This window comes from Pelodiscus sinensis, chromosome 12, assembly GCF_049634645.1.
Source record: "Pelodiscus sinensis isolate JC-2024 chromosome 12, ASM4963464v1, whole genome shotgun sequence".
NCBI classification, from domain to species: Eukaryota; Metazoa; Chordata; order Testudines; family Trionychidae; genus Pelodiscus; species Pelodiscus sinensis.
In genome coordinates this window covers 30,439,350-30,451,552 of record NC_134722.1, presented here as the reverse complement: position 1 = coordinate 30,451,552, position 12,203 = coordinate 30,439,350, and the positions used below count along the sequence as shown (strand labels likewise).

At 39.1% G+C, this 12,203-nt stretch overlaps 1 protein-coding gene across 2 annotated transcripts; it reads right to left on the bottom strand.

Annotated features, from left to right (window-relative positions):
• Positions 1 to 437: 437 nt before the first annotated feature.
• Positions 438 to 11,734, bottom strand: CNEP1R1 (CTD nuclear envelope phosphatase 1 regulatory subunit 1). 2 transcript variants are annotated; one of them, XM_006121148.4, is made up of 6 exons: positions 11,553 to 11,734; positions 8,831 to 8,902; positions 4,917 to 4,990; positions 2,515 to 2,624; positions 2,362 to 2,416; positions 438 to 1,786 (listed from the first exon to the last, which is right to left on the bottom strand). In XM_006121148.4, the coding sequence occupies exons 1-6, from the start codon at positions 11,575 to 11,577 to the stop codon at positions 1,745 to 1,747; spliced, it is 378 nt and encodes a 125-aa protein (XP_006121210.1). In that variant the 5' UTR covers positions 11,578 to 11,734; the 3' UTR covers positions 438 to 1,744. The 2 variants fall into 2 exon arrangements, with proteins under 2 accessions (XP_006121210.1, XP_006121211.1); XM_006121149.4 differs by lacking the exon at positions 11,553 to 11,734 and adding an exon at positions 11,176 to 11,332.
• Positions 11,735 to 12,203: the final 469 nt, after the last annotated feature.

The window sequence follows — 12,203 nt, the reverse complement described above, 5'->3', positions numbered from 1 at the left end:
CAGCTTCCTGGATTTTCTTTTCATCTGGCCTTCAGATATAAAAGGCAGAGTGATTTAATACCAGTTTAGATTTGTCATCCATGTGACGAAATGAAAAGTATGCCGTTTGCAATAAACTTTGCATAAAATAGTTAATTTGCATTTAATTTTAATGGTTCAAAGAATGTCAGGCAAAATGGTCGGCCCTCACGCATGTTCACTTAATCAAATCTGGCCCTCTTTGAAAAAAGTTTGGACACCCCTGTTGTAGAGGGACCAGGACTGCTACTTTCTATGCTCTCCCTGTTTCGGAGTCTTCAATATCCAGAATTACAAACATAACATTTCACTCAAAAAAACATATCTCCATCATTAGAGTCTTCAGCTATTCATAATTAAAGTACATAACATCTGCATGCCAGTTTACAATACAAAAAAAACAAACATACCACAATATGCATATATAAAGTATTTATTTAATGCATGTATTTATGTACAAAATTTACATCAGTTAAAAAGAAAGGACAGAAGTACAAACTTTCTGAAAGAGTTTAGGAGCAAATGATTTTATTGCCTCAAATGAATGAAAATGAAAATACATCAAACTATGCTCATTTAAAGAGGCAGTCTTCCTAGTCTTAAATGTAGTGAGAGATGACTATGCCGGCAATAGCTTTGTTTTTACGCAGATTTATGCTCAATTTAAAAAAAAAATCTGAAAAACGTAAAAAGGCACCCTGAACACTTAAAATTAAACTGTTATTATAAATATTTCAAGAGCTATTATACTGCATATACATAAGAGCCACATGTAATTTCTCATAACACTTTAGAAATTTGTATTAATTTATTTGTGGCACTGATCATATTTCCTTTATCAAATGATTTTGATACAACATTCAACATTTGCAATACTAGCTTTATAGCCAGATTACTACAGCATAAAAATCCACTCTTAAAACGGTATGATTATGGAATTCAGATAAAGTACAGAACTTTTATAATATGAAAGATGTAAATATATTTAAGAGATTTTAAAATGCTAAAAACATTAAAAACAAGTTGTAATTCTGAATTAGATGAAAGCACTGAACTAAGGATCACCACAGAGAAAGTGGCCTAAGTACTGTATGTAGGTAAACATGTGACACTAACGTATTTGCAATATTCTTAAACATAATAAGACTTTCTCCCACCCCACCACAGATTTCTTTTAAGTCTCTCGTTTGCTGATTCAAAAATATTGTAATCAGGAATGAAAAAGACAACTGTAATTAATAAGTATATTAATAAAAATCTGTTGGAATGGCAAATAAGCATCCCTTTAAATACTGGTTAATGAAAACAAGAAATCACAGAACTGTATTACTCTTTGCTTAACATTGGCATTGATTTTCTATTTACAAGAGTCTGCAAAAAACACATTATAAAAAACAAAATGACGTTAGGTTTCCAAGTTTAACTTAGTAACCAATTAACATATTTTACCTGTATGTTTTCCTCTACCTGACCAACATAAGTGACACTAATACTGAAAAAAGAGGTAATCAAAAGTAGCAAAAGCACTGATATCAGGATAGTCAAGAGAATTTAGACAAATATGCCCGTCAGTAATATTGCACACTTTCGCTGTCAACTGTGACTAAGACTCTCACTTCTAAGCAACTGCAAATCAGTCCTGTTCAGCTTTTTGGTGCCACACTACCTTGAGAAAAGGTCATTTTTGGTTTCCATGGTAGTAGACAGAGGTGAAAGAAGACTGCCATCATTGAACATGGGGCCTAGGTTTCAAAATTAGCTTTCCAGTCTGCAAAAGAAAAATTTGAAGTTCAAACAAACCCCAAAATTTAACATAACATTCAACTCATAGTCAGGTTATCTGTGTTAATTTGTCATTAGTCTGCAACAACAGGGAGTGAGAACTAAGGGTTTCTATCCAAAGAACCACTAAGTAACTTGTAGTTTCACATTTTGGTCATACATTAGCTTTAAAAAAATGTAAATATGTGGTCTTAGACTATCTACCTATAACAGCATAGTATAGACACTACACAGGTAGCACAATGCACCGCTCCCCCCGCTTCCAAGCCTTTACTGCTGTCAAAGCCTTTCCCTACAGCAGGGAAAGCTCCAATAGTTGCATATTATTTCACTATTTTTAGCAGCATAGTATCTCACAGTATAGATGTGGGAAGCACTGCTTAAGCAGCTCATGTAAGTAAGCCAGACCACACACCTAAACATTGCCTTACTCTCTACACAGCTATTAATACTTGTGCCAGCAGGGAATGCACTGTCTACTCATGGAGAGCAATTTCCTCCTTTTTTGCATTTATTTCTGCCTTAAACATGCACATGTAGTCAGTGAGACTAGTTACTTACATCATCGCAGGACATATTATACTCTGCCAAGACTGTTCGACATCGTGCTGCTATACTGTGTGGATTTGGTCAAAGGAAAGTTCTAAACATTTAGAGTGGGCTGAAGATACAGTAAGAATTCTCAGCTTTTAATGACAAACTATCAAAGGATACATTGATGGTGCCACCACTCTTTTGTGTATTCCAGCAAAGAACAAGCCTATTAGAGTAATACAACTAATTGTGAAGAATGGATGATTCCACAATGATGTGAAAAAGGACACCTAGGAAAGAAATCAAATTATCTTGAAGAAACACTATTAAAAGAATCCATAACTGAAGGGACATCATCCAGTTGGAGACCAAGCATTTCAAATCTGATGTTTAGGCCACTAGACTTAGCTGGAATGGATCACTTAAAATTCCCTCGTTATTCAGAAGTTACCCCGTGTTTAACACTGCTACTCTTCACAAAAAGGGCTTCTGCCAAAACACCCTCCCTATTAATGTCCTTTCTGCTTTCAGATATTTTGGAAGGTAACAGAGAAAATAGTCTCCCATTTCCTAGGAATGTCCCAATTAGAGAAGCTGCCCTATTAAGTGATGAGTTAAGAAAAAAACCCACCAAGTAACATTTTAGATCTTCTACCCTGGACCATACAGCACCCTTTTAAACTCAGAACCAAATAGCCAGTTAACACATGAAGAAAGATTTTTAAAACTATGAGATTCCCTAGGATATTTTATCTTCATTTTCTGATTTGATAACTTCATTTCTTATTGTAGTAAAACTGTTTGAATCTCTGCAATTAAGTTTCTTTTTTTAGGTTCCATAACAACAGTCTAAAATTAAAGAGTACTTTTCTGTTACTGACACAGAAAAAAAAATCAATTGTTCATCATTCATTGTGTATTTTTCCTTCCACTTCTGAATAAAATGCTATAGCTCTACCTCAGTTTATTGCTAAAGATGTAAAAATGAAAATAAGTTTAGACTCCTTTACCAATTTTTTCTGCTGGATGGTAAAGCGAACTTCTTATATTCCACACAAAACTCAGAATCCATGTAAAGATCATTCAACAAATACACCTTCAGATTCAGTTTCATAGATATAATGTAGCAAAAACTCTGCCATCATTTCAGTAAACGCCACAAAATGTTTTGTTTGGGCTGAAATTTACAATATCAAATCTTGGTCTACTCCATCCACACACTTTAGGGGAAAAAAAATCAGTTGTGATCATCTTAGATATTCGTATTAAACAAAAACGTAAGTGCACAGATGCTGTATGCAGATCTACAGTGACAAATTTTAAACAGTGCCACTGCTGCACAGAGTTATGTCAAAGAGAAAAGGAAATACAGGTTGGACCTCCTAAATCCAAGACTTTCTCTGGTCTAGCAACATGTTCCTGCACCAGGGAGTCCTGGCTGGGAGCCCAGTGGCAAGCTGGGAGACCTGCTGAGCTGGGAGCCTGGCAGCAGCAGGACTGGGACCAGGGCTGAAGCCCCTGTAGCACAGCAGGATGGAGGCAGTCTGAGCTGCCAGGGCCACAGCAGCATTGCAGCCAGTTAGGGGGAGTGGCTGGGGCCAGCAGTGGGGAAGGGCAGTGAGCTGGGAAAGACCAGTAACTGGGGACCACACCTGGTCTGGCCAATTACCTTATTTGGGATAAGGATGTTAAGGACTAGTCGACATAGTTGAGTCAGCTAGTCACTTCACCCCCTTCTGTCAAAGGCAGCAGAGGCAGTACTTCAAAGTAGCAGCACCGCACAGGCTCCGTGCGGTGCTGCCGCTTTTGAAATGCTGCCACAGGTTTCAAGAGACAGCGCTGCACAGCTGATACCAGGCTCCATGTGGGGGCTACCTAGCTGACACCGGGCTCCGTGTGGCATTTCTGTGAAACCCAGAGTCGGCGGGGGAGTCCTCAGCAGATCCCGGGCTTCATGCAGGCATTTCTGCATTGAAATGCAGACAAGCCCCTGCTAGGGCTCTTGTACATCTCAAAGAAGGAATGTGGAAGTGCCTATTGACTAGTCAATGGAAATTCCATCAATTACTCGTCTAGTAAATTAATCAATATTTAACATCCTTAATTTGGGACCCCGAGGGTGCTAGACCAAAGAGGTCCAACCTGTACTTCTAAAGTGCAGAGGTATGTAAGGAGAAAAAAAAAATTTCAGGACCAATTAGCTTGCTAGTGTCCTCACAAGTTCAATTTTCTTGATCATCGATCAGTTTAGTTGAAGGTGGCCTCAGCATATTATGCTCTATAGATAGAGAAAACAAAGTTATTCTTCTGGGGAAATCACCTTTACTCAGCACAGCTGTGGAATGCCTCAAATATTCTTAGTTGCCCCTTCAAATCCAAGTCTGATCCTTGTGATGTAAATGATCCTCTGAATTTGCTCTTAGTCACTAATGTCTTGATTCAATCAGTTAGGTAAATAACTCTGCAATTAGCTTTTTCACTCTTCAAGGCAGTCCACAACTCCCAACTACATACATTCGGTTTTTATTATCTAGGTCACATATTATGAGAATTTAGTATTTCAACCTTAAAATGTAACTTACCTTCTGTGTCTCAGGATCTATTAACCAGTTCCAAGCACCAGTAGCTGTGCAGACTGATACCACTATAAGAATCACTGATGGAAAACAGAAGTCATAAACACAGCTGGTTCATACTCATGAGAAAATACTCAATGTCTCATGAAAAGCCTTGAAAGAGAGATTACATTCTATTTTGTTTCACCTCCAGATTTTTTACTACAATGGCTGAAGAAATGCAAGATTTCTTTGAAGAGTTTTACTTCCATATCATGTTGGTTTCTTATCTTGACTTCCACCTTTCTATTTAAGTCCAAGTGGAAGGAGGTAAAAAAAAGTTTTATTGTTTAAAAAAAATGCAATACAGTAGACTTTCAATAATCCAGAACCTATGGGACCTAGGTGGTGCCAGATTATCAGATATATATATATATATATATATATATATATATATATATATATATATATATATATATATATATATATATATAAAAATAACCAGCTAATATCCGGCATATATATATATATATACACACACACACACAATACATTATATAATGTATATAAAGTGTTCTTAACCCTTTTTATTGTACATACTATATACAGTAATGTTTTAGGTGTTTTTAAGCCTTTTTTTTTTTACCCTTTTTGCTCAGTTCAGCTGCTGCTGCTGCTATCGTGTTACTCATTTTTTGCCGAAGCTCACTCACTAGGCTCTTGCCATTTTGATGCCGGACTATCAGGAGTGCCGGACTATTGGAGTTTTACTGTACTTTGAAAATTTTATAAGCTTCCTAAGGAACAACTTTCATGCGGGGGGTGGGATAGCTCAGTGGTTTGAATATTGGCCTGCTAAACCCAGGATTGTGAGTTTAGTCCTCAAGAGGGCCACTTAAGGATTTGGGGCACTGATTTATAAAGTTGGGGAATAGTACAGAATTAGCTCTAAGCAATATGCTAAAACAACAAAACCAAACAACACACATTACTCTGCAGTAAAGGCCAACACCACTAAGGTTCCAGTCCTGCAAGCTGCTCTGTACATAGAGGCAGGCAGTGTTGCCAACTCTTGTAGTTTTACTGCAAGTGTAGCAATATTTTGTACTTTTCTTAAAGCTCCTGCTCCAGGAGACAAGTAATTATGCAACAATCTTAAAAGTTTAAGTTTGATTTCAAGCCCTCTGCTCACAACTGTGGATAAAAGCCTGTAAGATGTGAACCATGCACCCTCTAAAGGTTCAAACCTCATTGCTTGTAAAGCAGACTTGTGATACCTTAATTTTGAGGGTCAGAGAATACTAATAAATAAAAATAGTCCAAGTAAGGGCTGGATTTGACACATTCTAAAGGGATAGAAAAAAAGCTATGCCTTATAAAAATAAAAAAGTTCTTTCTCCACTTTACACAGAAAGATAATAAAGATCTAACCACATCAATAACAGTTTCCCAGGAATAAAGTAATTATTATATAGATAACAGAATTATGAAGTCAATAGACACCACAGCCAATTTTAATTTAAAACTTCTTCATGAGTGTGCCTTAAGTCAGTAAAACTTTAGTCTGGTTGTATAAATATCTGAACAGGTTTGGAAGAGACAGTTGGAAAGTGAACACAACCATTAAAATAATCAATTATAGAACCAATGAACTTAAAATTTATTGTGTTTTAGGGAAACCCTGAAAAACATAATAAGGGATGGCAGTATGTCATCGATAACCATGTTGTTTTACGTTATCATGAAAACACAGTCCAACTTAGAAACCAAACCCCTCTATTCAGCCACAAAATAGATACAAGACTGAAAAAAGGCAGTTCAGACTAGGGATGTAAAATTCAGTTTAAAATGTTAACCGGCCCACCACATCACGCCATGGGCAGTGGGCTGCTGGAGTATACCCTTCCTGTGGTGTGGTGGGCCCTGATGGGCTAGAGCAACCCCCTGCTCATAACACAAAGAGCTGTTCTGGTCGAGCAGGCACCAGTTAACTGGTTACCCTGGTAAGCATGCCAGGAAAGCAATGTTTCCCCTTTGCATTCCCAGTTCAGGCTTCAACTACGTCTACACTAGACAGCTCACAGTGGCACAGCTGTACCTATGCAGCTGTGCTCCTATAAGATCTCATGTACATGCTCTAGCCTTACGAAAGAGCTCTGCCAGTGACAAATCAAACCAAACAATAATTATGTTGGCGGGAGCTCGCCTGCTGAAAAGCACATATATTGCTAACACACATGCCAGCAAAACTTCTGTCACTCATGGGGGGTGAGTGACAGAAGCAGTAGCGTAGAGATGGCCTTAATCACAAAGCCTCAGTGTGTCATGAAGAGTTCCTTTTAAAAAGCTGAATTCAGTCTTCAAAGCCCATTCAATCCTTGCCCTCTTTGCTAAGGCTGCTTACAAAATCGTCCTCCTTCTGATTATACTTCTGGCTGTGTTGTTTTTGCCAATACAAGTTGAACCTCTCGAGTCCAGCGCTCTCTGGGCCAGGAACATCCATGATCTGGAATGATTTTAGTTAGCTGGATTTCCACTTATGAATGTGGCCAAATTTCCTGTGATCCTATAAAATTTGTTTACAAGACACCAGTCCTGGTTCTCAGTGTTCTGTGCTATGATTTAGCTCTAATTTATCCCTAAATATCTTCTAGGAGCCCAGTAAGCAGTGGAGGTATTGGTAATACAGCCAGATAATATTGACCTCCTATGGTTCAGCAAAGTCTCTGGTTTAGCAACAGTCAGGTCCTCAGGTAGATAGACTTGACAAGAGAGGTCAGCCTATATCTACTTTTAAATAGAAACTGTACAAATGCTTTTAGCATTTTCTGCACATAGTATAGATGCAATAGCATTAAACCATTATTTTACTTTTACTATTGTGATGAATAGGAGTGCTGTCCTTTTCTAACCATCCCAGCATTCAGTAACTAAAGGATTAAACCCACATAGCTAGAAAGTGTTGTCAGGGATGCAGGAGAACCAATAGGAAGCAAGTGTTGAGATTTGAATGGAAAGGGAATCTGCTTTCTGTTTTTCTTTGTCTGAGTTTAAGCCAAGAGCTGGGGGGGAAAGAATTAAAATTGGCAGGGGCACCCCATTCCCAGAAAGAGAATACCCCCAATTGTAGAAATGGACTGGTCTTTGGAAGTATGGATACATACTCGAGTAGACAGGGAATGTTTATTTAGATGCTATCAGGTTATTTATTTTGTTGTTTGGTTAAATTTATCTGGGTTAAGACCATGTGCCCCCCTAAACACCATAACTTTAAAGCTGAATCCCAGAGAAGAAATTCTTTATGCTTCACTGTTTTCTCAGTTGCTCCATAACACCTAGAAACCAAGTATGCTTTACCAAGTGTATCTTTTGTTTTGTTAATAAAAATCATTTCTTTTTAAGGCTATGATCACATTATTGTGTCCTGGAAGGCAATAGGAGTTCTGTGTATGCATGCCTAAGACTGAGAGGTCAGCTATCTGAGATTACCATTTGTTTTTTCAAGCTCTCTTATGGTAAAAGAGCTTGGGGTACCCCTCTGGAAGAAGTTCCCCAGAGATTTCTTCCTGGGTTCAAGAAGAAAGGAGTTTTTTCACACTTGGGTGGTGGCAGCAACCCTTCCAAGGTCAGGGAATCTATGACCTTTGGGAGTTTTTTTAAGCAGAAGCGTATAGAGGCAAGGTATTTTTAAGGTCACTCACGGGATTCCCAGCTTTTGCATTTGAAGTGCCAGAACGGGGAACAGCCTTGACCACTGTCTGTATGTGTTATCTTCAAATATTTAAGAGACTTTTAGGCTCAAACAAATTACGTACAATGAGATTTTCAAAGCACCGATTTGTTTTTGTGAACACAATTCATCTATAGGGATAAATAGGGGTAAATGCCAACTAACATATTAAAGAGTCAGTCCAACTTCTCCTTTAAAATATTAAGCTTACTTCTCCAACGTCCAGTAGCTGGTTGCAAACATGCAATATATTCAGTAAGTCTTCTTTCAAAAGCCTTGAGGTCTGAGGAAGAGAGAGAGAGAGAGAGAGAGAGTGCAATCTAGTAAATCGTCATCTATTAGATGAACTTTTAATAGTTAATGCTTCAGATTCTATTATATTACTTATGCCACGTGTAGTTTAGTCTCAACTTGCAGAGGAAAGCTGTAATAAATCATCAAAAATCACTTGCATCTAAGATTAAGCTAAATGGATTGAAAGATGTATAGCACTGTATCTCAGCACATTAGATAGATATGGGGCTTTTACATATATGGAATCCGGTCACGTATATTACTTCTTGGTAGAGGGCTTAATTAAAAAGTATGGTAAGCTTTAAAGCTAACCATACTTTTTAAATTAAGCCCTCTACCAAAAGGTAATGTACGTGACAGGCATCTCCATATATCTAAAAGCCCCATATCTATCTATCTATCTATCTATCTCGATATGGAAGTGAATAGAATGATTTGATAAAGTATCCCTTTGTAAGTCCAAATGCAAGCCATTAATATTAATGGATTAAAATACTCTAAAACAAATATTGCAGGGGAGGGATAGCTCAGTGGTTTGAGCATTGGCCTGCTAAACCCAGGGTTGTCAGTTCAATTCTTGCAGATGCCATTTAGGGATTTGGGGCAAAAAACATCAGGGATGGTAATTGGTCCTGCTGAGAAGGCAGGGGACTGGACTCTATGACCTTTCAAGGTCCCTTCCAGTTCTAGGAGATAGACAATCTCCATTATCATCTGCGGTAATTAAAATAGAGATTGGTATTTTGGGATTAGAATATGATCACCGTAACGCTACTGAAATTCTTAGGTCATTTGGAATCATTTAAGATTTTTACACTCCTTACAGTTCCAATAACCTATTTTTTAACATGTCGTTCATGTATACAATACAATCACAAATTGTCAACTTTTTTAGAATCTGATTAATGAAGTAGCATGTTTGGCTTTGCAACATTGTTTAACATGAAGAGAAGTCTACTTTCGAAATATTTTCAGATTTTGAAAAAAGTCAACTACTCATTTTAACTTCTGGGAAGATTTCCTTTTGAACCAGACAAGCTCTGGGCCTTAAACTATCCATTATCATACAATGTGAAGTTTGACTTTATTAATAAAAATTTCAAACTGGCTCCAAGTGACAACCACTATTCTTGAAAATAATTTCATATTATATTAGCATCTCAAGCTCTAATAAAGGTATCAATTCCAAAAAATACAAGAAAAATACTTTTATTAAAATATATAACTGTTACTGAAGTGTGTACTTAATCTAAAATATATGCAAAGATTATTTCAATGTTCCCTGTGGGAACAAATGTAACTATTAATCAATAGAAAACTTTTAAAAAAACAAAGTACACACAAAAAAAGGCTTGCACTACAATTTAAGTTTCAATACTCAAATTATCAAGAAACAATTAAAAAAAAGATGGTCTTGGTGTTAAAAATAGTGTCCCCACATTCTAACTAAAGAGACAATTTTGATGGATATGGAGATAATTATCTCTTTGATTAGAACTTGTAAACAATTTATTGGAACAGTAATTTTACATTGCCTATATTATACACACTACACACATAGAGTAAGTGTTGACAGTCAAGTCAGTATTACATATTTTCCAATATTTCTGGCAATATATCTACATTTGTTTAGATTAGTAAATGCTGTATTTAGAAGTACTGGTATGTCAACGAAATACTCTGTTGTATTGATTTTTTGCAGAAAGAAAACAGCTGTAAGTTACTTCTAATATCCTTCACTACAAGGCTATACCAAAACGTAAAACAATATATTTCATAGATCTGTTTCAGCAAACAAGAACATAATTTTTCAGTTAATTAGTGCCTCTCAAAGTATTTTAGATATAGAATACAACTAAAGAATTGCAGCTGTGTTGGATACATGGCTTACATTTTAAAAGGACAGGAATGAGTACATATTGTGTGACAGGTTTCCAACTTGTACAGCAAGTCTCCTACCAAGGCAGAAATAAGAAATTTAACAGGCCACACTATACAACTCAACCAAAGAAAGGTGACCCAAAAAAAGAAGTTTTGTAGACTACTCGAGAGCCTTTTGGTCTCTTCTCGGTGGAGAAAAATGATACGCACGTTCTCATTCAAATCACTTAACTTAATGAACAGACAGAACTGGGTTTGCCTTTGAAACCGAATCCGTTCTCTCGCTATTCCAAGCACCGCTAGCAGAACAGCAGCTTGCCCCTCCCTCCACCAAGGGGAGCGAACTAAACTCTCAACCACTCGCAAAACTGCTTGACTCACCAGCCTCCGGCCTTTGAGCCATCCCCCCAGCACGGGGGCTCGGGATCCAGGGCCCTTGTCCTGCGACAGGTCTGCACAACGCACCGCAGCCCCCCTCCCCCGCCGGTCTGGGGCGTCCCTCTCTCCCCTTCCCCCCACCGCCCCACTTCGGAGGCGCTGCTGTCACTGTGCCACTCAGCGGAGAACGCCCCTCCCAACTGCCCCTCCCTTCCTCGCCGCCAGCTGCCATTGGCCACCGCCGCGCTCCCGGGCAGCGTCCTTTGACGCCTCCAGCTGAACCCAGCCCCTAGGCCGGAGTGACAGATCCGGGGCGCGGGAGCCGCACACACAAGCCCCCTCCTGCCCCCGGCCTCCCCCGGGACAGGGCCCCCAATTACCTTCTGCCTGCTCCAGCGAATTCATGGCGGGCAGGGGAGGGAGGGCAGCACGCACAGCCGCCCCCTCCTCAGCGCCTCGGAGCCGGTCGCATCACAGACCCGGGGCGACACCGGCTCCTGGTCCCATCTCTCCACCCCTTCCGCAGTCCTCCGCGCCTCCAACAACCTTGCACTCCATTGGACAATGTCTCCGGCTCGCACGCTGCCTCAGCAAACCCCTTCCTCATTGGCTGGGGAGGGAAGGGGCGTGGCTTCAGGTGGGACGAGCCCAGGAAAGGGGCGGGAGAATAGAGTGCGTGCGTGCGGCGAACTTTGGGGCTAGTCTCCTATGTTTGCAGCCGGGAGTGCATGGCTCTGCGTGCGCACAATTAGAGCGACAAGAGGCCTGATTCAAAGGCAATGGAATCAATGAGCAGCTTCCTTTGAGGTGCCTGTCTGGGTTTCTTGCAGCACAGGCCAGGGGCAATTCTAGAGTTACTCCCTTAAGAACGTGTGCAAGATACTTGCCCCTTTCAGTAATTTCCATCTTTCATGTTAAATACGAAATTCCTGCATTGGGTTGTGGGGGGCAAAGAAATTGTAAACCAAATAATATTTATGAATTGTTAATCTAAATAAATTAAATCCAGATCAACAGTTCTGGGATGTGTA

Bases quoted from the DNA above. Each gene is read 5' to 3' on its own strand.
- CNEP1R1 (XM_006121148.4), bottom strand. From the start codon at position 11,577: ATGAATTCGCTGGAGCAGGCAGAAG. The intron at 2,625-4,916 runs GTAAGTTACATT...TTTCTTTCCTAG, and splicing joins TAGATCCTGAGACACAGAAG to GTGTCCTTTTTCACATCATT. The intron at 1,787-2,361 runs GTAAGTAACTAG...TTTCTTTTGCAG, and splicing joins ATAATATGTCCTGCGATGAT to ACTGGAAAGCTAATTTTGAA.